Consider the following 26,926-nt stretch of genomic DNA (forward strand, 5'->3'; position numbering starts at 1 on the left):
TACTTCTGTTATAGTTTCTACTCTATAGATTTGTTGAGTATGCCCACAAGGGAAATATTCTCAGGGTTGTATATGGTGACATATATGTAGTTTGATAATAAAATTTACTTTGAACTTTGAATTTTGGTCCCCTTATCAGGAAAGGATATGCTGGCATTGGAGAGGGTCCGGCAGAGTTACGTGAGAATTATCTCAGGAATGAAAGGGTTAACATGTTACGAGTGTTTGATGGCTCTGAACCTGTACTTGCTGGATTTTAGAAGAATGGTGATGGGGGGGCTGTGATCCTATTGAAATCTATTAAATATTGGAAGGCCTGGATAGAGTGGATGTGGAGAGGATGTTTCCTATAATGGGGGGATCTAGAACCAAAGAGCACGGCTTCGGAACAGAGATCAGGTTTTGGGGAGAAAGCAGGAGAATGAGGTTGAGAGGGCTAATAAATCAGCCAAGATAGATTGGTGAAGACTTGATGGGCCAAATGGCCTAATTCTGCTCCAATATCTAATGGTCTAATTCCATACCATGCCATCCATCTGTGCAGGGTTCCCCTGTGGCCATTCCCCTCGGCAACGAGTATGCCCCTTTGGGTACTGCTGGGGGGTGACCCATCAGATCATGGCAGCAGCAGCCAGGCTGGTGGCACTGAGCCCTGCCCTGAGGCTCGACAGGGAAGGGTAAAGCCAGGCTGTGTGGTTGGGGACTCAATGGTAAGGGGGACAGAAAGGAGCTTCTGTGGCTGCAAAAGCCACACCCAGAAGGGGTGTTCCCTCCCGAGTGCTAGAGTCCATGATGTATAGGAGCAGCTGTAGGATATAGTCAAAGGGAAGGGGGAAAAGCCAGCAGTCATGGTGCATATTGGCACCAATGACACAGGCAGAAAAGGGGAAGGTGTCCTACGCAGTGAGTATATAAAGAAGCTGAAGGGAAGGAACTCCAAGGTTGTAATCTTTGGATTACCCCTATACCATGGGGTAGTGCAGGTAGGAATGGGGCGACAGCACAGATGAATGAGTGGCTGCAGAGATGGTGATGGGGACAAGGTTTCAAGTTCCTGGGTGACTGGGAAATTTCTGGGGAAGGGGTAACTTGTACAAGAGGGACAGGGTGCACTTGAACTGGAGTACTGCATACAATTCTGGCCACCCCACTTTCGCAACAATGTTGAGCTTTTGGAGAAGGTGCAGAAGAGTTTCACGAGAGGCTGGATAAATTTGGGTTGTTTTCTCTGGAGTGGTAGAGGCTGAAGGAAGATCTAATAGAGGTTTACAAGATTATGAGAGGCATAGTTAGAGTGGACAAAGAATATCTGTTTCCCAGGGTTGAAATCTCTAATACCAGAGGGCATGCATTGAAGGTGAGAGGCATTAGGCTGAAGGGGGATGTGAGTGGTAAGTTTATTACTTAGAGAGTTGTGAATGCCCGGAATGTGCTGCCTGGTATGGTGGTAAAGGCATAAAGGCAAACATCTTTTACGAGATAAATACAAAGTACACTGCAGATGCTGTGGTCAAATCAACATATACAAAAGCTGGATGAACAGCAGGTCGGGCAGCATCCATTGAAATGAGCAGTCAACGTTTCGGGCCAAGACCCCTTTTGTACGTGCTGATCTTTTAAGAGGTGTTTGGATAAGCACATGGATGTAAGGAAGATGGAGGGATATGGACATAATATAGGTAGGTGGGATTAGTTTTCGAGTTTTTTAAAAATGGATTTTTAACTGGTTTGGCACGACATTGTTGGCCGAATGGCCTGTTCCTGCCCTGTTCTCTTCAATGTTCTATGTTCTATCCTTTTAGATTCTGCTATTTAGCCACAACTAAAGTTCATCCAGCAACTTAGCTAGGGAACATACCATTAATTTCACTTACTGATTTTATGACAGTAAAGTAATAATTCTGTTTATTTGGTTCCAGCTTGAAAACTCAGGGCAAAGCTTGGAGACCAGTGGCTGGTTGAATGACACAGTTGTCATTGATAAGACAGTTGGGAATGACACCTTTTTTGTGGTGAATTGGGAGAGTGATAATCCAAAAATATTTGTACATGACCCCAGCGGAAATACTTACAGTAATTCTGACTTCAAAATAGATCAGTCTGCAAGATCAGCCCGTCTTAAGATTAATGGCACTGCAGAGGTATGGATCAAAATATGTACTATAATGGCTAAAGCGTTCATCTGGGTGCTGTTTCACCAGTTGTGTAATTCTGCTTTTGCTTTTCGATTGTTTTCTATTTGATTGCCTGTTTGCTCTGGCTAATTTGTCCAAATGCATTCTCAGTTCAGATATGACCCTATTTTCCACAGCAGCCATCAGCATCCCAAGAAGTAAGTATGAAATGCACCTCCTGGCCAAAGTGACAGCTGTTCCATTGCAGCTGCCTGAGCTTCTGAGTTCCTCCAGCGTTTTGGGTGAGATGCTCTCTGGGACAGAGGATGTTTTGCTCCCAGTCTAGAGCTCCGCAGTATGAGCTTGCTGATGAATCTTCAGTGAGATTCACAGAGCAGACTCTCCACCCAAAACGTCTCTGTAGATGCTACCAACCTGCAGAGTTTCTCCAGCATTTTGTGTGTGTTACTCCATTTTGAGTACTGTTTGGGGGAGGGGCAACATACCTGGTGGAAGCAGCCAGTCTGTCCCTCTAGCTCAGAAGAGTAGGGAACTGAAGAGAATGTCGGCAGTAATCATGGACTCTATAGTCAGGGGGACAGATAAGCGATTCTGTGGACGCAAAAATGGAACATGGATGGTAGCTTGCCTCTCTGGTGCCAGAGTGTATGATGTTTCTAAATGTGTCCACAATATCCTGAAAAGGGAGAGTGAGCAGCCAGAAGTCATGGTCCATATTGGTACCAACAACATAGGTAGGAAAAGGGAGGAGGTCCTGAAAACAGAATACAGAGAGTTAGGAAGGAAGCTGATGAGCAGGACCGCAAGGATAGTAATCTCGGGATTGCTTCCTGTGCCACATGACAGTGAAGATAGGAATAGAATGAGGTGGTGGATAAGTGCATGACTGAAGAATTGGAGCAGGGAGCAGGGACTAGATTCCGATTTCTGGATGATTGGAATTTCTTCTGAAGCAGGTAGGACCTGAACCAAAGGGACGGGTTGAGCTTGAATCTGGTGGTGGGGGGGGGGGGGGGAGAACTAAGATTCTTGAAGGCATGTTTACTAGGGTTATCTGTTGGAAGTGGTTTAAACTAATATGGCAGGGGGATGGGAGCCAATATGACAGAGCTGAGGATGAGCCAGCCTGTTTCCAAGTAGTTGATGGATGTAATATGAATGTAAGGAAGAGCAAGCCAAAGACTGGACATAAATGCATCCAGAACAAAGAATTAAATTGTACTACAGAGGCAAAGTTCAAAAGGGTGAGAATGCAGGACTATATTTAAATGTGCATAGCAGTCAGAATAAAGTGGACAAACTCGTGGCGCAGCTAGAGATTCATTGGTGTAATGTTGTGGGCATCACTGAGTCGGGTTGAAAGAAGGTCATAGTTGGGAGCTTAGGAAAGCGTATATTTTGAGTCAAAAGGACAGGCAGGAAGGCATAGGTGGTGGTGTGACTCGGTTGGTAAGAGATGGGATTACATCTTTAGAAAGAGGTGACAGGGTCAGAAAACGTTGAATCTTTGTGATGGAGTTAAGAAACTACAAGGGTATAAAATAGCACATTATGAGAATCATATATAGTCCTCCAAATAATAGCCAAGATGTGAGGTTGAGATTGCAAAGGAAGCTGGAGAAGGCATGTAATAAGGGTAATGTCATAATTGTATTGGGGGATTTCAATATGCAAGGGGATTGGAACAATCAGGTTTGTGTTGAATCACAAGAAAGGGAACTTGTTGAATGCCTTTGAGATGGCTTTTTAGAGCAGCTTGTGCTTGAACCTACTCAGGGAAAGTCTGTCTAAGATTGAGTGTTGTGTACTAACCCAGATATGCCTAACGTAAAGGAACCCTTAGGAGGCAAAGATCGAAATATGATTGAACTCATACTGCAATTTGAGAAGGAGAAGGTTAAGTCACATGTATCAATATTGCAATGGAATAAAGGGTATTATAGAGGCATGGGAGAGGAACTTGCTCAGGTGGATTGGAGGAAAACCAAGGAAAGGACCATTAAGGTAGCAAAAGTGAGTGGAAAGTTGGATGATTGGGAAGCTTTTAACATCCAACAAGAGGAAACTAAAAAGCTATAAGAAAGGAAAAGATGAAATATGAAGACAAACTAGCCAATAATATAAGGGAGGATATCATTTTTTTTGTTATAGGAAGAGTAAAGGGGAGGGGAGAGTTGATATTGGACCACTAGGAAATGATGCTGGTGAAGTAGTGATGGGGACAAAGAAATGGCAGATGAACCTAATGGGTATTTTGCATCTGTCTTCACTGTGGAAGACATTAGTAATCTGCCAGAGGTCCATGAGCGTTAGGGAGTAGGAGTGAATTCTGTTGCTATTTCAAAGAAAAAAGTGCTGGGCAAACTCAAATTCTTAAGGTGGATAAGCCACCTGGACCAGATGGGCTACAACCTGGAGTCCTGAGAGAGCCTGCGGAAAAGATAATGGATGCACTGGTCATGATCTTTCAAGAATCACTCGATTCTGGCATGGTCCCAGAGGACTGGAAGATTGTAAATGTCACTCCACTCTTTAAGAAGGGAGGAAGGCAAAAGGAAGAAAATTATAGGCCAGTTAGCCTACCCTCAGTGGTTGAGAAAGTGTTGGAGTCTACTATTAAGGATGAGGTTTGGGGGTACTTGGAGACTAATGATAGAATAAGTTAAATCTTGGTGACACAGGCTCGATGGGCTGGATGGCCTCCTCCTGCTCCCATTTCCTATTTTCTTATGTAAATTCAGCATGGGTTCTGTAAAGGAAAATATTGCCTGACAAATCTGTTAAGGTACTTTGAGAAATTAACAAACAGGGTGGACAAAGGAGAGACAGTGGATGTCACCTACTTGTACTTTCAGAAGGCAGTTGATAAGATACCACACATGAGACTACTTAACAAGATAAAAAGCCAATGATGTTACAGGAAAGATACTGGCATGGATAGAGGAATGGCTGACAGGCAGGAGGCAGTGAGTGGGAATAAAGGGGGCCTTTTCTGGTCAGGTACCAGTAACTGCAGTAGTGGTGTTCCTCAAGGTTCATTATTGGACTGCTATTTTTCACATTGTTTGTTGATGATTTGGATAATGGAATTAATGGCTTTGTGGCAAAGTTTGTGGATGATACATAGAAAGGTGATGGGGAAGGTAGTGTTCAGGGGGCAATGCGATGGCAGCAGCAAATTGAAAGAATGAGCAAAGAAGAAACAGATGGAATACGGAGTTAGGAAATGCATGATAATGCATTTTGGTAAAAGGAACAATAATGACCTGGCCTCCACAGCTGCTTGTGGTAATAAATTCACCACAAATTTACCACCCTCTGCATCTCTGCATCTGTTTCTCCACATCTCTGGTTTAAGTGGATGCCCCACTATCCTAACACTGTGCTCACTGTGCTCTCGACTCCCCCCACTATGAGAAATATCCTTTCCACATGTACTTTATCTAGGCCTTTCAACACTTGAAAGGTTTCAATGAGATTCCCCTCATTCTTTTAAATTCCGGCAAGTACAGACCCAGAGCAATCAAACGTTCCTCCTGTGATAACCCTTTCATTCCCTGAATCATCCTTGTAAACCTCCCCTGAACCCTTTTCAATGCCACTACATCTTTCGTAAGATGAGGAGCCCAACACTGTTCACAATACTCAAGGTGGGGCCTCGCTAGCACCTTATAAAGCCTCAGCATCACATCTTTGCTCTTGTATTCTAGACCTCTTGAAATGAATGCTAACATTGCATTTGCCTTCCTCGTCACCAACTCTACCTGCAAGTTAACCTTCTTCACAAGGACTTCCAAGTCCCCAAGCATCTCAGAGTTTTAGGTTTGTTCCCTATTTAGAAACTAGGCTGTGCATCTATTTCTTCCACCAAAGTGCATGACCATGCATTTTGCCACATTGTATTTCATTTGCCACTCTCTTGTCCAATCGCCTAATGTCGACCTGCAACCTACCTGGTTCCTCAACACTACCTGCAAACTTGGGAACAAAGCCATCTATTCCATCATCTAAAACATTGATATACAGCATGAAAAGAAGTGGTCCCCGTGCTGACCCCTGCAGAACACCACTAGTCACTGGCGGCCTTCCAGAAAAGGACCCCTTTATTTCCACTCATTGCCTCCTACCAATCAGCCAATGGTGTACCCACGCCAGTACTTTCCTGTAATCTCATGAGCTCTTAATTTGGTAAGCAGCCTCATGTGTGGCACCTTGTCGAAGGCCTTCTGAAAGTCCAAATATACAACATCCACAGCATCCCCTTTACCTATCCTTCTTGTAATATCCTCTAAGAGTTCCAACAAGTTCATCAGGCAATGTTTTCTCTTAAGAGAACCATTCTGGCTTTGTCCTGTCTTGTCCTGTGTCACTAAGTACTCCGTAACCTCATCCTTACCAATTGAATCCAACATCTTCCAAACCACTGAGATCAAGTTACCTGGTGTATAATTTCATTTCTGCTGCCTTCCTCCTTTCTTAAAGAGTGGAGAGACATTTGCAATTTTCCAGTCCTTTGGCACCATGCCCGACTCCAGTGATTTTTTTTTCGAAGTTCATTGCTAATGCCTCCACAATCTCTACTACTACCTCTTTCAGAACCCTAGGGTGATGCTCATCCGGTCTGGGTGACTATATATCCTTAGATCTTTCAGCTTTTTGAGCACCTTCTCCACATAATACTCTCTTCTCTTCCCTCACACCCTTCAACATCTGGCACATTGCTAGTGACTTCCACAGTGAAGACTAATGCAAAATACTCATTTAATTCATCTGCCATCTCCTTGTTCCCTGTAATTATTTCTCCAGCCTCATTTTCCTATATCCACTCTCATATTTATTTTTTACATACTTGAAAAAGCTTTTACTATCCACTTTGATATTATTTGGTAGCTTGCTTTTGTACTTCGTCTTTTCCCTCCTAATGACTCTTCTTGTTGTTCTTTGTAGAATTTTAAAAGCTTCCCAATCCTCTGTATTCCCACTCTTTCTTGCTTTGTTGTATGCCCTCTCTTTTGCTTTTACATTAGCTTTGACTTCCCTTGTCAGCCATTGAGAATTACTTTGTTTTTGAAATGCATCTATCCTGCACCTTCCTCATCTTTCCTTGAAACTCTTGCCATTGCTGCTCTGTAGTCACCCCTGCCAACATATCCTTCCAATATACTTTGGCCAACACCTCTCTTATTCCAGTGTAATTTCCTTTACTCCACTGAAATACTGTTGCATCAGACTTTATTTTCTCCCTATCAAACTTCAAGTTGAACTCAATCATATTGTGATCACTGGTTCTTAACCTCCCTCATCACTGTATAGCGCCCAATCTAGTACAGCTGATCCCCTAGTAAGCTCAATGACAAACTGCTCTAAAAAGCCACCTCATAGGCATTCAACAAACTCGCTCTTTTGAGATCCATTACCAATAAGAGTTTCCTGATCGATGTGCATGGTGAAATCTCCCATGACTATCATAACATTCCCCTTTTGATACGCCTTTTCTATTTCCTGTTGTAATCTGTGGTCCACAGCCAGCCACTGTTCAGGGGCCTGTATATCACTGCCATCAGGGTTCTTTTGCACTTGCAGTTTCTTAATATAAACCCACAAGGATTCAACATCTTCTGATCCTATATCACCATCTTTCTACTGATTTGATGTCATTCTTTACCAGCAAATCCACACCACTCCCTCTGACTACCATCCTATCCCTCTGATACAACGTGTAAATTGAGACACTCAGTTCCCAACTACAACCATCCTTTAGCCACGATTCAGTGATGATCACCACATCATAATTGGCAATCTGTAATTGTGTAACAAGATGATCCACCTTATTTCTTATGCTCCATGCATTGAGATATAGCACTATGAGTACTGTATTTGCTACTCTTTTTGATTCTGAACCTCTACTGAACTGATACTCACCCTGCTGGCTGCAAAAATTATGTGTTGTCGTTGAACAGTGTCCAGAAGAGGTTCTTGAATATGCTTCTGGGAATGAAGGGGTTAACATATGAAGAGCATTTGCCAGCTTAAGTCTGTATTCACTGGAATTTAAAGGAATGTGTGAGGATCTCATTGAAACCTATTGAAACTTGAAAGGACTAGTGGATGTAAAGAGGATGTTTCCTATGGTGGGGTTATCCAGAACCAGAGGGTACAGCCCCAAAACTGCGTAGCAACCTTTTAGAACAGAGGTAAGGAGGAATTTTTTTAGCTGGAGAATCTGTGGAATGCTCTGACACAGATATGGTAGAGGCCAAGTCCATGGGTATATTTAAGATGGAAGTTGATCGTTTCCTCATCAGTCAGGTTATCAAAGGATACGGCAAGAAGGCAGGTGTATGGAGTAAAGTGGGACCCAGGATCAGCCTTGACAGTCCTGACGAAGGGTCCCGGCCCGAAACATCGACAGTTCTTCTCCATATAGATGCTGCCTGACCTGCTGTGTTCCACCAGCATTTTTTGTGTGTTGCTTGAATTTCCAGCATCTGTGGATTTCCTCGTGTTAGAGGTGAGGTTGTTTCATTGTTCAGGACTGTACCAGGGTTCTGGAACTGTGAAGCAACATTTGTGTTAGCTGTGCTCTCACCCTTCCTTACAGCACATTTGAGATCCTATGGCATGAGGCAGGTGAGAGAAATGAGCTTTTTGTTTCACACCAGAACGACTTCCCTGGTATATTTTGAGTTCTCCAGAAGACCGATGGTACAATCTGCTGTTCAAAGCCAGTAAGTCTGCTGTGCAGAATGGAGCCATATCTGAACAACATGGTTGTCACAGTAGCTGTAGTTGTAATAGTTTACAGCACAGACAATTAGCGATCATGATTCAATTCTCACCACTGTCTGGAAGGAGTTTGTACCTTCTCCCTGTGATCACATGGCTTTCTTCTGAGTGCCCCAGTTTCCTCCAATATTGCAAAGAGGTACGTGTTGGGTTGGAGTTAATAAGAGAGAAGTGAATGCTATGTTGGTGCCAGAGGCATTGTATCACTTGCAGGTTTCACCTGCACAATCCTCAGACCGTGTTGATTGTTCACACAAATGCCACATTTTGAGCATGTTTTGATGTACATGTAACAAAACAAAGCTAAGCTTTATCTTTAGAGAACAGATGAGACTGACAGTGAGTGGAAAAGGTTTGGCTTTGGTATCTTTCCGCTTCTGCACAACTGTTTTCTTCCAGCAGATTAGCATTGTAGTTAGTGCGCTTAATAATAGTTGAAGGTAAAAGTGTCAATAAAAAGTGTTAATTGTGCATATCTTTCAAACTTTTCATCAAGATGTAGACAGGAACATGTGCGCTGTCCCCTTCCTGAACTCAATGCCCAGTAATAAAAGCTGGAGAGCAGTCAGCCATCAGTGTCCTGGCCATTGCTTCCAAACCAAGCAAATAATAATGGGGCTATTTTAAGAGTGCTGTTCCCTCTAAGATGCGTGGGTGCGTGACCGGCAGAGACTGAAATGTTCCCATGCACGTAGCCTTTGTTCATGCGCAGCTGTAATTTTCTGTTACATAAAGCACTGGTGAGGCCTTACTTGGAGTATTGTGAGCAGTTCTGGGCCCTTATCTTAGAAAGGATGTTTTGAAACATGAGAGGGTTCAAAGGAGATTGAATGGCTTGGCACATGGAGACCATTTGATGGTTCTGGGCCTGTATTTGCTGCAGTTCAGAAGAATGTGGGGAACCTCACTGAAACCTATCGAATGGTGAAAACCTTGATGGTATGGATGTGGACAGAATATTTCCTAAGGCAGGAGAGTCAAAGACCAGAGGAAATAGCCTCAGAATAGAGGATTGTCAATTTAGAATGGAGATAAGATGGAATTTCTTTAGCCAGAGAGTGGTGCATCTATGAAATTCCTTGCCACAGGCAGCTGAGGAGGCCACGTCTTTATGTATATTTAAGGCAGAGGTTGATAGATTCTTAATAGGTCAGGGCATGAAGGGATATGGGGAGAAAATCGAGGAAACTGAGGGTGAGAGGAAAATTGGACCACCATGATGAAATGGAGGAGCAAACTCGATGGCCCAAATGGCCTAATTCTTCTCCTATATCCTATGGTCTTATAATGTTAAAATGATTTTGAGTTTATCCTAATATAATTGTGAAACTATGTAATTAGTTGTGGTAATGAATATTATCCATAGATTTTCTAAACGATAAACACACCACAATATTTACTTTGAAACATTTTAGAGATTCAACATATTTACATAGTCAGTGTTTCAAGTTGCAACACTGCCACAAATTGTAATAATAAACATAGAATGGAAGTGGATAGCTTGTTGTTAATAAACCACCAATCTGCTGAATACAGATACCATCTAAGTTTAAAAGTTTAAAAGCCTACAAAATGTTAAAGATTTTCTTTTTTGTACTGTATTTCATTATATCAATTAATAAATAAAATCAAAAATATCTGATTTTTCAATTTTCATTCTAAATAGCCATAGTATTATAAAAAAGAAAAATGTACCCAGAGTTTTCAGGTCATGTAAGTATTTCCTGCACAGAGCAATGGTAGATCTGTGAAACTGTAAAAGAAATTGGAGTGAACATTGGGAGTTCAGCTGGCCGAAGAACAGCATAGGCTCTGCTGGATTATATGAAACAAGTCAATGAGGAAGAATAATATTTTTCCAACTCTTTGTTTCTTAGATTGGAACTTGGATCTACAGCATTCAAAACCCAGGAGCCAAACAGGTCATAACAATCATCATAACATCACGAGCAGCCGATCCACAAGCTCCACCAATCAACGTTAATGGGCACATTGGCAGGAAGGATCCCAACAGCCCGATGATTTGCTACGTGGAAGTTAGTTATGGATTTCAGCCAGTTCTGAATACAAATGTGACAGCTATTGTTGAACGTCCCAGTGGCCCTCCAGTTACACTGAAGCTCTTGGATGATGGCTTAGGTAGGACTCATTAAATGTCCCTATGAATAAAAAAAAGTGTAGCTCTATTGCACATTCCAACACTGCAGATATATCAAAAGTTAGCTTCCTTTCTAAAGAACTATATGATAGATCATAACGATGGGATTAATAACACATCTGTATTTGAAAGCTGTTAGAACTCTGCAACAACCTTCCATCACTACATTTGGATCCAAGTCACTGTGGATCCCACGTTCATCTTCCCTGCCTTTAAATGATCTCCATTTCTCCCTGCTTCTTGAGCATTAAAGCACAAAGACAGGTCCTTTGACCCATCTAGTTAGTGTGAAACTGTTATTCCATCTCATCCCATTGATCTGCACTGGACCATAGCCCTCCATACCCGTCCCATCCATATACCTCTCCAAATTTCTCTTAAATGGTGGAAGCAAACCCACATCTACCACTTCTGTTGGCAACTTGTTCCACACTCTCACCATCCTCTAAATGAAGAAGATCCCCCTCATGTTTCTCTTAAGCTTTTCACCTTCACAATTAATACCTGACTTTGAATTCTGGTGCTTACTTCTTTTCCCTCCTGGCCTGTGTTTCAGCAGACAAGAATCTAACTTTTTGAACAGTCCCACCTTGGTACATGTGTAAGTTCTTCTGTAGTTCCATTCGTCTTGTGACAGTGCCCTTGGAGGGGAGAAAGCTATTGAAGAATTATTTTCATGCATGTCTTGTGACACTTCTGGACAAATGAGGACAAAAGGAACAACTGTGATTTAGCCATGGCAAAGTCACAATCTTAATAAGTCCAAGTTTAAGCTTATTGTCATCTGATTGTATAACCAAATGAATCAACATTATCGGGACCATGGTTCACACATGGCACATAAAACAAAATATTACCATAAATAAACTAATAAAATATTATTCACAATGTATGTAGAGCACAACACATATAAACAGTAAACAGTTTGGTCATGGCAAGGTATTCATGAGTGTAACAGCCAAAGGGAAAAAGCTGTTACCCAGTCTAGCAATTCTGGACCTGATGTTCCTGTACCTCCTTCCTGATAGTAGTGGGTTAAAGAGATTGTCAGCAGGGATCCTCAACAATGCTTCGGGCCCTTTGTATACAACATTGCCAGTAAATGTCACAAGTAGGAGAGAGGGAGAACCCAGTGATCTGCTCTGTGGTTTTTACAAGCGCCATGCTTGGACCGTCTCAATGTCTGGCCATAATATGGTCCCCAGTCAGTCAGGAGATGATAAGGCTAATGTGTCACAATGCATAAAGAAAAGCATCACTGGCAATGTTGGACAGATAACTGGATGTACATCAGGAAAGTGAAGGGTGAGTGTTGATCAAAATTAGGTGGGTATGAGAGGTGATGTGATGGAGGATATGATGTGATGTGATGTGACGCAAGATGTAATTAGTGAGGTTAAACCACTAAATTTGGAGGTGTATTGGAGGTGTAGAACAGTAGTTAGTGTAATGCCAGTACAGTGCCAGCTGTAAGATTGCTGTTCAATTCCCACTGCAGTTTGTGAAGAGATTGTACCTTCTCCCCGTAACCATATGGGTAACTTCCAGGTGCTCTGGTTTTCTCCCCCATTCCAAAGACATACTGGTTGGTAGGTTACTTGTTCACTATAAATTGTCCCGTGATTAGGCTCGGATTAAATTCAGGGGATTGCTGGGCAGTGTGGCTCTAATGGCCGGAAAGGCTCTTCCACATTCCAGCTCAATAAAACATCTTTTAAAAATCGCAGATTCCATTGACTGTTGACGCAAATGGCACATGTTTCAATGCTTTGATGTACGTGTGACATCTTTTTTTTTAAACTTTTTTTATTGCGTTTTTAAATGGTTACAAAGTATGAAAAAACAATGTATATAACCCTTACCCCCTCCCCTTAACCCCTCCCCCCTAACTGCCCTATAGAAAAAAAAAGAAAGAAAGAAAGAATGCCTGGTTGTTGGAAGATCTCCACATGCTCCATGGAATTCATAATAACTTTAATATGTATATTTATTTCTTTCCCCTAATAACCAATTGTTTCATCTTCAGAGCATCTATATATTTAATCCTGTCTTTTGTAAATAAGGGCACCAAATTTTCAGAAATGTTTCATATTTATCTCTTAAATTATAAGTAATTTTTTCTAATGGAATACAACCATAGATTTCTTTCTTCCAAGAATCTATACTTAAATATGTATCCGATTTCCAAGTAACTGCAATAGCTTTTTTGGCTACTGCTAGTGCAATTTTTATAAATTCTTTCTGATACTTATTTAGTTTGAGTTTCGGTTTTATCCCTTCAATATCACCTAGTAAAAATAATATTGGATTATGAGGAAATTGTGTTCCTGTAATTTGTTCCAGTAAAAGTCTTAAATTTGTCCAAAAAGGTTGAATTTTAGAGCAAGACCATGTCGAATGTAAAAAAGTACCAGTTTCCTGGTTACATCGGAAACACTGATCCAATAAATTTGGATTTAATTTTTTTATTTTTTGTGGTGTAATATATAATTGATGTAGAAAATTATACTGCACTAATCTTAACCGAACTAATCAGGGGACAATTTATAATGACCAAGTAACCTACCAACCAGTATGTCTTTGGAATGGGGGAGAGAACCGGAGCACCTGGAGGATACCCATATGGTTATGGGGAGAAGATACAATCTCTTTACAAACTGCAGGGGGAATTGAACAGCAATCTTACAGCTGGCACTGTACTGGCATTACACTAACTACTGTCCTACGCCTCCAGTGCACCTCCAAATTTAGTGGTTTACTCTCACTAATTACATCTTGCATCACATCACTTCACATCACCTCTCCTACCCAGCTAATTTTGATCAACACTCACCCTTCACTTTCCTGATGAGCATCCAGTTATCTGTCCAACATTGCCAGTGACCCTTTTCTTTACATTATCTGCCAATTGTCTATTTTTGATAAATCCTGTTTGATCCATATGCACTAATTTAGGTAAGCATTTAGATAATCTATTAGATAAGATTTTTGCTATTATTTTATAATCGGTGTTTAATAAAGAAATAGGTCTATATGATGCTGGTTTTAAAAGGTCTCTGTCTTTTTTTGGCAATACTATTAAAATAGCTGTTGAAAAAGATTCTGGAAGTTTATGCATTCTTTCTGCTTGATATATTAACTCCATAAAAGAAGGAATTAATAAATCTTTAAACTTTTTATAAAATTCAGGTGGAAAACCATCTTCTCCTGGAGATTTATTACTTTGAAGTGATCCCAAAGCTTCTTCAACTTCCTTCAATGTAAAAGACATACCTAATCCCTTCTGTTCTTCTGTATTTAATTTTGGAAGAGTTATTTGTGATAAAAATTCTTCTATCTTAACGTCATCATTCTTTGATTCTGATTTATACAACTCAGAATAAAAATTCTTAAAAGCCTCATTAATTTCTAGAGGTTTATAAGTAATTTCATTCACTTTTGTTCGAATTGCATTTATTGTTTTAGAAATCTGATCTGTTTTTAACTGCCATGCAAGAACTTTATGTGATCTTTCACCTAATTCATAATATCTCTGTTTAGTTCTCATAATTGCTTTTTCTGTTCGATATGTCTGGAGTGTATTATATTTTAACTTCTTATTAATAAGTTGTCTTCGTTTTTCTTCTGTCATATTTCTTTGAGATTCTTTTTCTAATTTTATAATCTCTTTTTCCAATTGATCTATTTCTATCATATATTCCTTCTTAATTTTAGAAGTATAACTTATTATCTGACCTCTCAAATATGCTTTCATTGCTTCCCACAATATAAATTTATCATCAACTGAATGTAAATTTGTATCTAAAAAGAACTGAATCTGCTTTTTCATAAAATCACAAAAATCTTGACGTTTTAGTAAAATTGAATTAAATCTCCATCTATAAATTGATTCCTCTTTATCTATCATTATCATTGTCATTATTAAAGGAGAGTGATCAGACAATATTCTTGCTTTATATTCCACGTTTTTCACTCTATCTTGAGTATTTGTTGATAATAGGAAAAAATCTATCCTTGAATATGTTTTATGTCTATTTGAATAGAATGAATAATCCCTTTCTTTTGGATTGATTCTTCTCCATATATCAATCAAATTTAAATCTTTCATCAATGATAGAGTTAATTTTGCTACTTTTGATTTTGTAATAGCCTTTGTTGATCTATCTAAAACTGGATCTAAACAAAAATTAAAATCTCCACCTATTAATATTTTATCATGTGCATTAGCCAAATTCAAAAAGACCTCCTGTATAAATTTTACATCATTTTTATTTGGTGCATAAATATTCATATGAGTCCATAGTTCTGAAAAAATTTGACAATGTATAATTAAATATCTTCCTGCCGAATCAATTAATACATTTTGTATTTTAATTGGTAAATTTTTATTAACCAAAATTGCAACTCCTCTTGCCTTTGAGTTAAATGAAGCTGCAATAACATTTCCAACCCAGTCTCTTTTTAATTTCTGATGTTCTATATCCGTTAAATGAGTTTCTTGTAAGAAAGCTATATCTATTTTCATTTTTTTAATGTATGTTAAAATTCTTTTTCTTTTTATTGGTCCATTAAGCCCATTAACATTAAAACTTAAAAAATTCAATAAATTAGTCATTATTTTTATTTATGTTACTCCAATCTATAATAATACCTAATCTTTCAACTTTCATTGTATCCTGGGAAATCTTTTTAGAAGTCTCCATGTTGCTATGTGTGTCCCCACCAATCATCCAGGCAAAAGAATAGAAGAAAAACAGAAAATAAAGAAAAAAACAAAATACCCCCCTACTAATGTTGTGAAAGAAAGGAAACACAACATTACCCCCCTCTATTGTACGGGTCATGGCAATTGCCATGATTACACACGTGAATCCCGTAGTAACCGATTCAAAGCTCCCCAGCCCCCCCGCAACATAAAAAATATATATAAAAAAAACATACTATTCTCAATTAATATTTCTAAAATATTACTTTTCTCCCTTATATCGTCCTTAAATGTCCATCAGTTCCATTTGCTTTCTCTGTCTTCGTCTTTAACCATTACATTTAGAAATCTCTACTTTTAATTAACGAAGAGATGAAAGTTTTTGTGCAAACACCTCCGCATCTTGATAATCAGAAAAAAATCTTTTTCCTTCCTCCAAAAAAATTATCAGTGTTGCTGGGTGACGCATTAAAAACTTATAACCTTTTTCCCACAAAACATTTTTAACTGGATTAAATTCTTTCTTTCTCTTCAAAAGGTTATAACTTATATCAGGATAAAAAAGAACTGGTTTCTCAGCTATCATCAATGGACCTTTTCTTCTTTTAGCACCCTGGGCAGCCGCCCTCAAAATCTTTTCTTTATCCTGGTATCTTAAACATCTTATCAAAATTGATCGCGGATTTTGATCATCTTGAGATCTTGGTCTTAAGGCTCTGTGCACCCTTTCAATCTCAAATAACGTTTCTTCTCCCATTTCCAATTTTTCAGGAATCCATTTTTGAAAAAAATTTATTGGGTCTTCTCTTTCTGTACCTTCTTTAAGTCCAACAATTTTAATATTGTCGTGTCTACTAAAATTTTCAAGTTTATCAATTTTTCCCACGAGTTGTTTTCTTTCTGATGTCCAGGCATCATTATCATCTTCCATCCTCTTCATTCTTCCCTCCATTTCTTCCATTTTGAAGTCCAAATCTGTAATTTTCTTTTCCATTTTTTCCTGTTTCTTTGTCATTTTATCAAACATAGCCTCCATATTTGTTATTTTTTCTGTAATTACTTTTTGGTTACTTTTAATTACTTTTTCTAATTTTAGTAATCTATGCATTATTTGCCTCAAAGTCTTTTTTGTATTTTCAGAGGAACTTTCATCTCCATCTTCGTCTGATTTTTCCAGAGAGTCCGGCTCTCTCTCAGACTCACTTTCACTGTCGGTTTCAGTCGTTGCTGGGTTTTGTAGTTCTGGTTGCTCTCTTTTGCGCATGCTCGTTCCTTTACGCTTGCGCAGTTCTCGTTGATCTTTCCCTTTAGAAATGGCCGATGCTGTCGCAGTCTCCTTTTCTGTTTCACCGGTGGTGTGTTGTACCTGAGTCCGCGGTTCTTCGGTAGAAGTAGGCCTTGATTCTGTTCCAACTTGAGCGGTCTTCGCAGTAGCAGTTTTCTTCGTCCTCTGTTTATGAGGCATAGCTTAAAACAATCCGGAGTAGTTTATAAGTAACCTTAAAAAAGTATTAATTAACTTTTCTTCACTTAAACATTAATTTATTAACTTTTTTACGGGAGGGCTGGGTTCCAGCGTCTCGATCCTACGTCATCACGTGACGTCCCCCACGTGTGACATCTTTAATCTCTTTTTCATCATGGGATAAAGTCAGTAAATTCAAAATCACAATCTCAAGAATTGCTTTCCTCGAGGCTTTTCAGCATTCGGCCATGGACACTGTTCGGTTAGGTGATTATAAGGCATTACAGTACAAAAGGATAAAGTTATAAATATAACTCGGTTCAGTAAATTCAGAGATCTCACGGTACAGAGCTTCTGACGCTCACCTTCCACACAAACTCAATCCATACCTTCTTGTTGGCAGGTGCGTGTTTCTTTCTCTCGTTGTTAGGGCAACCATCCCTTCATCTCCTAACTTGAGTCAGCAATAATTCCAATGATACATCCAGTCTAGGCCTTGCACTTGCTCTGAATGATCGGTGTGCACCGTGTCTACATTGGCTTTTAATATACTTCCATGAAGTACTACCACAAGAAAACAGCATCCATTATCAAACACCCCAACATGCAGACCATGCTGTCTTCTCACTGCTGCTATTGGATGGGAGGTACAGGAGCATTAGTTCATATACCACCAGGTTCAGGTACAGTTATTACCCTATAACCATCAGTCTCCTGAACCAGCGTAGATAACTAAATTCACCAGAACTTTGAATTGATTCTGCAACCTATGGACTCACTTTCAAGGATTCTACAATCCATGTGCTCAGTATTACTTATTTGTTGATTTTGCACTAATTGTCTTCTGGTGCTTATTGGTTGCTTGTCAGTCTTTGTTTATGTAGAGTTTTTCATAAATTCTATTCTAATTCTGTATTTTTCTGTGAATGCCTGTAAGAAAATGAATCTCAAGGTAATATATGGTGACATATACATACTTTGATAATAATTTTGACTTTGACTTTGACCTTGAAATAAAGCTGAGGTTTAGTCTCTGTGCAGCTAAAAAGCAAAAGAGCTCTAGATCAAAAGATATTTGGTGTAGCTTGGTTTTAATTAGATTCCAACTTGTGAAGTTGTCTTATGTTTTCATCTTTCTATACCATTTCCTTATGGATGTGGTGGTAGGGCAGAAGTTAACTTACCAGAATATTATTAGCCATATAACAATTACAGCATGGAAACAAGCAATATCGGCCCTTCAAGTCCATGCTGAATGCTTATTCTCACCTAATCCCACTGATCTGCACTCAGCCCATAACCCTACATTCCTTTCCTGTCCATATACCTTTCCAATTTTACTGTAAATGACAATATCAAACCTGCCTCTACCATTTCTAATGGAAGCTCATTCTACACAGCTATGTCTCTCTGAGTAAAGAAGTTCCCCCTCGGGTTAACCCTAAAATTTTGCCCCTTATCTCCCAACTCAGATCCTCTTGTTTGAATCTCCCCTACTCTCAATGGGAAAAGCCTATCAATGTCAACTCTATCTACCCCCCTCATAATTTTAAATACCTCTATCAATTCCCCCCTCAACCTTCTGCACTCCAAAGAATAAAGACCTAACTTGTCCAACCTTTCTCTGTAACTTAGGTGCTGAAACCCAGGTAACATTCTAATAAATCCCCTCTGTACTCTCTCTATTTTGTTGACAAATTTCCTATAATTTGGTGACCAGAATCGTACACAAAACTCCAAATTTGGCCTTACCAATGCCTTGTACAATTTTAACATTACATCCCAACTCCTATACTCGATGCTCTGATTTATAAAGGTCAGCATACCAAAAGCTTTCTTCATCACCCTATCCACATGAGATTCCATCTTCAGGGGACTATGCACCATTATTCCTAGATCACTCTGTTCTACTGCATTCTTCAATGCCCTACCATTTACCATGTATGTCCTATTTGGATTATTCCTACCAAAATGTATCACCTCACACTTATCAGCATTAAACTCCATCTGCCATCTTTCAGCCTACTCTTCTAACTGGCGTAAATCACTCTGCAAGCTTTGAAAACCTACTTCATTATCCACAACGCCACCTATCTTCATATTATCTGCATACTTACTAATCCAATTTACCACCCCATCATCCAGATCATTAACATATATGACAAACGACAGTGAACCCAGTACAGATCCCTGAGGCACACCACTAGTCACCGGCCTCCAACCTGACAAACAGTTATCCACCTCTACTCTCTGGCATCTCCCATCCAGCCACTGTTGAATCCATTTTACTACTTCAATATTAACACCTGAAGATTGAACTAACTAACCTTCCGAGTGGAACCTTGTCAAGGACCTTAATGAAGTCCATATAGACAACATCCACTGCTTTACCCTCCACAACTTTCCTAGTAACCTCTTCAAAAAATTCAAAAAGATTTGTCAGACTTGACCTTCTATGCACAAATCCATGTTGACTGTTCCTAATCAGACACTGTCTATCCAGATAATTATAAATACAATCTCTAAGAATACTTTCCATTAACTTACCCAACACTGATGTCAAACTTACATACTGCTTTGTGGCTCTATTGACATCAAAGCCAATGCATCACAACAATCAAAGAAAGTTTCAAGTTCATTTTTTGGACATATTGTGATGATGCTATGTGATGATAATGCTATTTTAATGTAGTTTTAATATCCTTTGTACATCTTGTACACAGTCATTTAATTTTTCTGTATTCACATTTCTTTATGTTATGACAGTAGTCTATATTCATTTATTTTGACATTAGGTGCTGATATCGTCAGGAATGACGGGATTTACTCTAAGTATTTCCTCGACTACAGTGGAACTGGAAGATATGCGGTTAAAGTTCGTGTACAGGGATTCGAAGGTACCACAAAGATAACGGTCAGAACAGGAGGACAGGCCAAGTGCCTACCAGGATTCATGGAAAATGGTAATACATATTATAAAATAGAAATGTGGAATTATTATGGTAACAATGAACAATTTGATGTCAAGTTGAATCATTGAGTTCAGCTTTATTGGTCCTTACAGCTCATATCAAGGCCTGGATTGGTGCTGGTATGTACACAGTGGTCAGAGTCCAAGGATCAGAGTTGTTCCAATGTACCTTACTGATAGAAACATCTGATTTGTATTTCTAATGCCAATCAAAACTATGATGTTGTTGAACGTGTGAGCATTGAAGTCTTTTTTCTGTTGTGATCATGCAGGGGAATGAAAGTGAACGGCAAAGTAAAGGGTTTGTTTAGGATATTACCAATGACACTCACTTCAGAGGCAGAGAGTTGTGGGTGCAGGTCTCACTCCACTTGAACCTTCTTACACTTACTGCCTGTTATGCCACTGACATTTAAGGCAGCAATAAAGGTCCTCCATCTCTGCTGGTGTTCAGGGCTTCCTTCATTGTGTCAGAAGCTCAGTTTTCTTGACTGTCGGCTGTACAAGTTCCAGGTGGAGACTCAGGAATACTGTCACTCATAGAAGGATTATTCATTGCTGCTTTTGTAACAGTCACCATTGAACCATAGAACATTACAGCACAGTACAGGCCCTTCAGCCCTCCATGTTGTGCCAACCCATATAATCCTTAAGAAGAAAAGTACTAAACCCACACTACCCCATAACCCTCTATTTTTCTTTCATCCATGTACCTATCCAAGAGGCTCTTAAATACCCCTAATGTTTTAGCCTCCACCACCATCCCTGGCAAGTCGTTCCAGGCACTCACAACCCTCTGTGTAAAAAGCTTACCCCTGATGTCTCCCCTAAACTTCCCTCCCTTAATTTTGTACAAGTGCCCTCTAGTGTTTGCTATTGGTGCCCTGGGAAACAGGTACTGACTATCCACCCTATCTATGCCTCTCATAATCTTGTAGAACTCTATCAAATCCCCTCTCATTCTTCTACGCTCCAAAGAGAAATGTCCCAGCAATGCTAACCTTGCTTCATATGACTTGTTCTCCAAACCAGGCAACATCCTGGTAAATCTCCTCTTCACCCTTTCTATGGTTTCCACATTTATTTTTGTAATTTATAGTAATTTTACTCCTTTGCATTGTTATGCTGCTGCAACACAACCCATTTCTCAACATGTAAGTCAATGATATTAAATTCTGATTCTGATTCTAATTATCAAAGTTCAAAGTAAATTTTATTATTTAAGTATACCATCACCATATACAATCCTGAGATTCATTTTCTTGTGGGTATACTCAATAAATCAATAGAATAAAATCATCACAGAATCAATGAAACACTGCCTAACTAGGGAGTACAACCAGAGCGCAGGAGACAAAAAACTCTGCAAATACAAGAATAATCCATTAATTAATTAACTAATTGATTGATAAATAAATAAGAAATAATTATCAAGGACATGAGATGGAAGAGTCCATTGATTGTGAGAACATTTCAATGATAGGCCAAGTGAAGTTGAGTGAAGTTATCCCCTTTGGTTCAACAGCCTGATGGTTGATGGGTTATAACTGTTCCTGAATCTGATAGTGTGAGTCCTGAGGCTCGTGTACCTTCTTTCTGATAGCAGCTGTGAGAAGAGAGTATGTCCATCACGAAGATGGAGAAGTCCACCATTAAGGACCTCCAGCACCCAGGACATGTCCTCTTCTCATTGCTTCCATCTGGAATGAGGGACTGAAGCCTAAAGGCACACACTCAACAATTCATGAACAGCTTCTTTTCTGTCTTCCAATTCTGAATGGGCATTGAACCCATGAACACTACCTCACTACTTTTTTTTAATTTCTGTTTTGGCACTACCTATTTAACTATTTAATAGATATATATTTACTGTATTTCACAATCTTTCTATAGTATCATGTATTGCATTGTACTGTTGTCACTAAGTTAATAAATTTCATGACATATGCTAATTATATTAAATCTGATTCTGATTCTATTTCTAATGTCCTGGCTGGTGGGGGTCCCATCTGATGGATGCTGCTTTCCTATTACAGAGTTTCATGTAACAGAGCTCAATGGTTGGGAGGGATTTACCCATGATGGACTGGGCCATATCCACCACTCTTTATAGGATTTTCCATTCAAGGGCACTGGTGTTTCCATACCAGACTGTGATGCCACCATCAAATATACTCTGCCCTACACATCTATAAAAGTTTGTCAGGCCTTAGATGTCATGTGGAATTTCCACAAACGTCTAAGGAAGTAGAGGCGGTGCCATGCTTTCTTCGTAATTGCACTTACACGCTGGGCCCAGGACAGGTCCTCTGAAATTTCAACAGCTAGAAATTTAAAGTTGTGAGGCATTTAAACCCACAAAGTTAGGAAATAAATATGCATATCCTTTTCTCCATTTAGGAAATATTGAAATAAACTCATTAGAACCTGACGTTTTTGAAGAAGATTTTAATAGCGAAATAGGAGACTTCAACAGGGTTCAAGCAGGAGGATCAATTTCGCTTCCCCTCACACCCGCTATTGACTTCCCACCAAGTAAAATCACAGACCTTCAAGGAGCATTACTTGAGAATAACATTCAACTGGAATGGACGGCACCAGGAGGAGACTATGACCATGGATCAGGTAACTCTGGCTAGGCTGAAGTTACTTAAAAATAGTTTTGCTTTCTGGGTTTGAACTTTGACAACCTGCATGGACATGCAGAGAGCTGTCACATATTATATACCTGATTTGATCCTAAAACATCTGGGTGGATTAAATCAAGTCAAAACACAAAGGGACAATGCAGAGTTATTTTTAGAAGGTTATTAAAACTAAAATAATATAAAGCATTGTTAATACACGAATATTATAATATAAAGCACTATGAATGAGGGCCTCCGTCGGTCAGAGTTGGCCATGGATATTGCATCCTAGCAGTTTAGATACGCAATTCTGGACAGTACAATATGGAGAACAAGCTGTTACCCATGTTACAAACTCCCCCTCTGTGTTTGCACGTGGCCATGTGGTTAAGGCATTGGTCTAGTAATCTGAAGGTCGATAGTTCAAGCCTCAGCTAAGGCAGCGAGTTGTGTCCTTGAGCACTTAACCACACATTGCTCTGCAACGAAACCACTGCAGAGCTGTGTCGGTTTTGAGATCAGAGTTTTCCTTCTTCTAGCAGAGCTGTCATCCATGGCGGACAAACCCCATTTCCCTGGTTTTAAGGCACTAATAACCTGCCTTTGCCCCTTCTGTCAGTAGAAATGGTTCCGCTGGGCTTGGGAGCTAAGCCACACATGAAGGCCAGATGCTGGACGGTTGTCAGAGACTATTTGAGGCACTCACCACTGGGAGCATTTAATAGGCAGCAGGAGTTTGTTCCCATAACCATTCCTAGCTATACAATTTTAAGGGACTTTAAAGCAATAAATATTAAATAAACTATTGAAAGAAGTTACAAAAGAATTAAACATTAAGTTACCTCCTGTACCTAATAACGTGGCCATTGAGTATATGTCCATGGTCTTCTGTAGCCCATCCACATCAAGATTCAGTGTGTTGTGTGTTCAGAGATGCTCTTCTGCTCATCACTATTGTCGTGTGATTATCTAACCTACTGTCAGCTTGAACTAGTCTGGCCCGTTTCATCTGACCTCTCTCATTAACAAGGCATCTCTGTTCACAGAGTTGCCACTCATTCTTTTTGAATTATGTGCAGTCTCTGTAAATTCTAGAGACTGTTTTGCATGAAAATCCTGGAGATCAACAGTTTCTGAGATACTCAAATCATCCATCTGGCACTAATAATCATTCCACGGTGAAAATCACTTAGATCACATTTCCTCCCCATTCTGATGTTTGGTCCGAATGACAACTGAATTTCTTAACTATATCTACATGCTTTTATGCATTGAGTTGCTGCCACACAATTGACTGAATCGTTGTTTGCATTAATGAGCAGGAGTACAGCTGTTCCTAATGAAGTGCTCACTGAGTGCGTACATTCTGCCCATTGAGTGTATGATACAAAATACTACACACTGACACAATGTCTGCATTCTGACAATCTTACAAAGCTTCAGATACAGTTACTGTAGTTATGACACATGTATATTTCTTGAACTCGAATTCTGATTTCAGATCACCCTGTGATGGATAGTCACCTTGCATGGATAGTCAGCTCCTATCCGTAAAGGTGAACAGTTCTGTCTGCAGTTCCCTTGTACGTTGCTCTGAAACATTCCTTTTTATAGAGTGATAGTCATAGAGCAGTACAACAGGGAGATAGGCCATTCAGCTCTTCTCCTCTATGCCAGCCAAGATCCATCTAATCTAGTTCCATTTTCTAAATAATAATATCCAAAAACCAAACACAGGCAAACCCATCTTCTTTGATATTGTCTACTGAAATTCATGCTTTTTGTCATTTCATTTTTTTGAGAAGATCACTGAGCTTATCAGCATCTAAAGAACTTTTTACCTGAGTGATCATTTAAAAGCATCTGTTGACTTGAAAATTGTTTGGGCAGACATTACACAGAAGATGGGAGGAGAGAGCAGGTAAGTAAACTGCCTGCAATATGTATGAATCAGATACCTGAATGGTCCATTGACCCATGAAACTTGCCTTCTGCACTATTTCTTTATCTTGTAGCTCATAGTAATTTTATTGCATTGCACTGCAGTAGTTGGACATTGTGTCCAATGATGACAGGAAACCTATGCGGGAGAATTTTTAAAATGAAAAAACTGTTCCACTTGGACAGTTCCACTCGCTCGACCTCAGAAGTCCAGGTCCAGTGGTACAAACAAGCGTCACAAACCGAGGTCTTCCGCAGTTGCAGAGGATGACCATGACATCTTCTGTGAATCTCTGGAATTCATTGCCACAAATGGCTGTGGAGCCCAAATCGTTGGGTAGACATAAAGCAGAAGTTGATGGGTTATTGATTAGTCAGGGCATGAGAGGTTACAGGGAGAAGGCAGGAGAATGGAACTGAAAGGGATAATAAAGCGGTCATGATGGAATGGTGGAGTAGATTTGATGGCTGAATGGCCTAATTCTGCTTCTATGTCTAAAATTTTATGACTAAAGAAGATGTAATAGAGTACATAATAAAGAAGTTGTGAGTTAGTAAGATTTACATTATTGTGTTTAATAATGCACGTTCCACTAAAATTGAATTTTTATCTGACCTTTCATTGGAAACTATTGCTAACTATTTAGATGATGAGAGCTTCTTTCTTTCTTTCTTTCTTTCCCATTTTATCATTGAATCTGTGAAACTACATATAAAACCAGCTGGGCCTTGTTGGTCTGTATTGTACAAGGATTATCCATTCATCCTACTGGTTTCTGATCTTTCTCATCGCTCAGCAGTCCCAATCTTTTTGAAAGCTGCTGCTGAACTTGTTTCCACCTTCTCTTCAGATCTCAGCAGTTCCCCTTATAATCAACACGCACAAAATGCTGGAGGAACTCAGCAAGCCGGGCAGTGTCCAATGAAAAGAGTAAAAAGTCAATGTTTCGGGCCAAGACCCTTCATCAGGACTCAAAAGGAAGCCATGCTGAAGGGTCTCGGCCTGAAACGTCGATCGTTTATTTATTTCCATAGATGCTGCCTGACCTGCTGTGTTTCTTCAGCATTTGTGTATGTTGCTTGGATTTCCAGCCTCTGCAGATTTTCTTTTGTTTGTGAGTGCCCATTATAGTTCTTCCTCTTCACATCCCACCAGAATACTAACCCTGCACATTATTAAGTCTTTTGTCAATTAATCTAAACTTGAGTTTTCAGTTACTGACACTATTATTATGATAAGCAGTATCTTCTTCATTTCCTCTATCAGCCTCTTTAAAGTTTGAACCTATCCTTTGCTTTGGTAGATCAGAATCTATGGTTAAATTTCAGGTTAGGGTTGGTATTGAGGTTAGGATCGGGACTGGGGATAGGATTAGGATTAGGGTTAGGGTTGATGCTGGGGTTACAATTGGGGTTAGAGTTATGGATCGGATTGAGATTTGGGATGTGTTTAGGGTCGCATTGGGGTTTGGGTGAGGGTTAGGCACCCATTCAGCTCAATCACAAGTACCTGCATCTTTATCCCTTCCCCTCAGTGTATCCTTTTTGATATTCCTTTCTATCTCAGGTGCTTGTCCATCTTCCATTTGGAGCTGCACTTAGAGGAATGTGTTCAATTTTGGTCACCGTGTTCTAGGAAAGATGTTATTAAATTGGAAATAGTTCCAAAACTATTTACAGGCATCTTGTCAGTTCTCGATGGACTAAGTTAGGACTTTATTCCTTGGAGCATAGGAGACTGAGTGGTGATCTTATAGAGATGTACAAATCGAAGTTCAAAACAAATTATTAATTCAGTACATATTTGTACTGCTGAGACGTGTTTTCTTGCAGGCACACTCAATAAATACAATAACAATAACAGAATCAATGCAAGATTGCATCCAACAGAGCAGACAACCAGTGTGCAAAAGACAAAAAACTGTGCAAATACTAAAGAAAAAAATGAAGCAATAATAATAGATAAAAAGTGAGGCCATAGGTTGTGAAAACAGTTTGAAGATGGAGCAAGTGAAGATGAGTGAAGTTATACCCTCTGGTTCAAAGGCTTGATGATTGAGGGTTAATAACAGACAGGTTCTGTGGAGAGAGAAAAGGCTCAAAGGTCAAGTTTAATGTCAGAGAAATGTATACAATAT

At 39.6% G+C, this 26,926-nt stretch overlaps 1 protein-coding gene across 1 annotated transcript in view; it reads left to right on the top strand.

The window, feature by feature from the left end:
- The window catches only part of LOC132402348 (calcium-activated chloride channel regulator 1-like), a 70,011-nt gene that overhangs the window by 31,524 nt on the left and 11,561 nt on the right, over positions 1-26,926 (top strand). Inside the window, exons 10-13 of the mRNA XM_059985226.1 lie at positions 1,920-2,141; positions 10,799-11,060; positions 20,045-20,212; positions 22,621-22,845. Of these exons, the coding sequence (XP_059841209.1) occupies positions 1,920-2,141; positions 10,799-11,060; positions 20,045-20,212; positions 22,621-22,845 (877 nt within the window). The remainder of the gene's footprint in view (positions 1-1,919; positions 2,142-10,798; positions 11,061-20,044; positions 20,213-22,620; positions 22,846-26,926) is intronic.

Source organism: Hypanus sabinus, chromosome 11 (genome assembly GCF_030144855.1).
Source record: "Hypanus sabinus isolate sHypSab1 chromosome 11, sHypSab1.hap1, whole genome shotgun sequence".
Taxonomy (NCBI): Eukaryota; Metazoa; Chordata; class Chondrichthyes; order Myliobatiformes; family Dasyatidae; genus Hypanus; species Hypanus sabinus.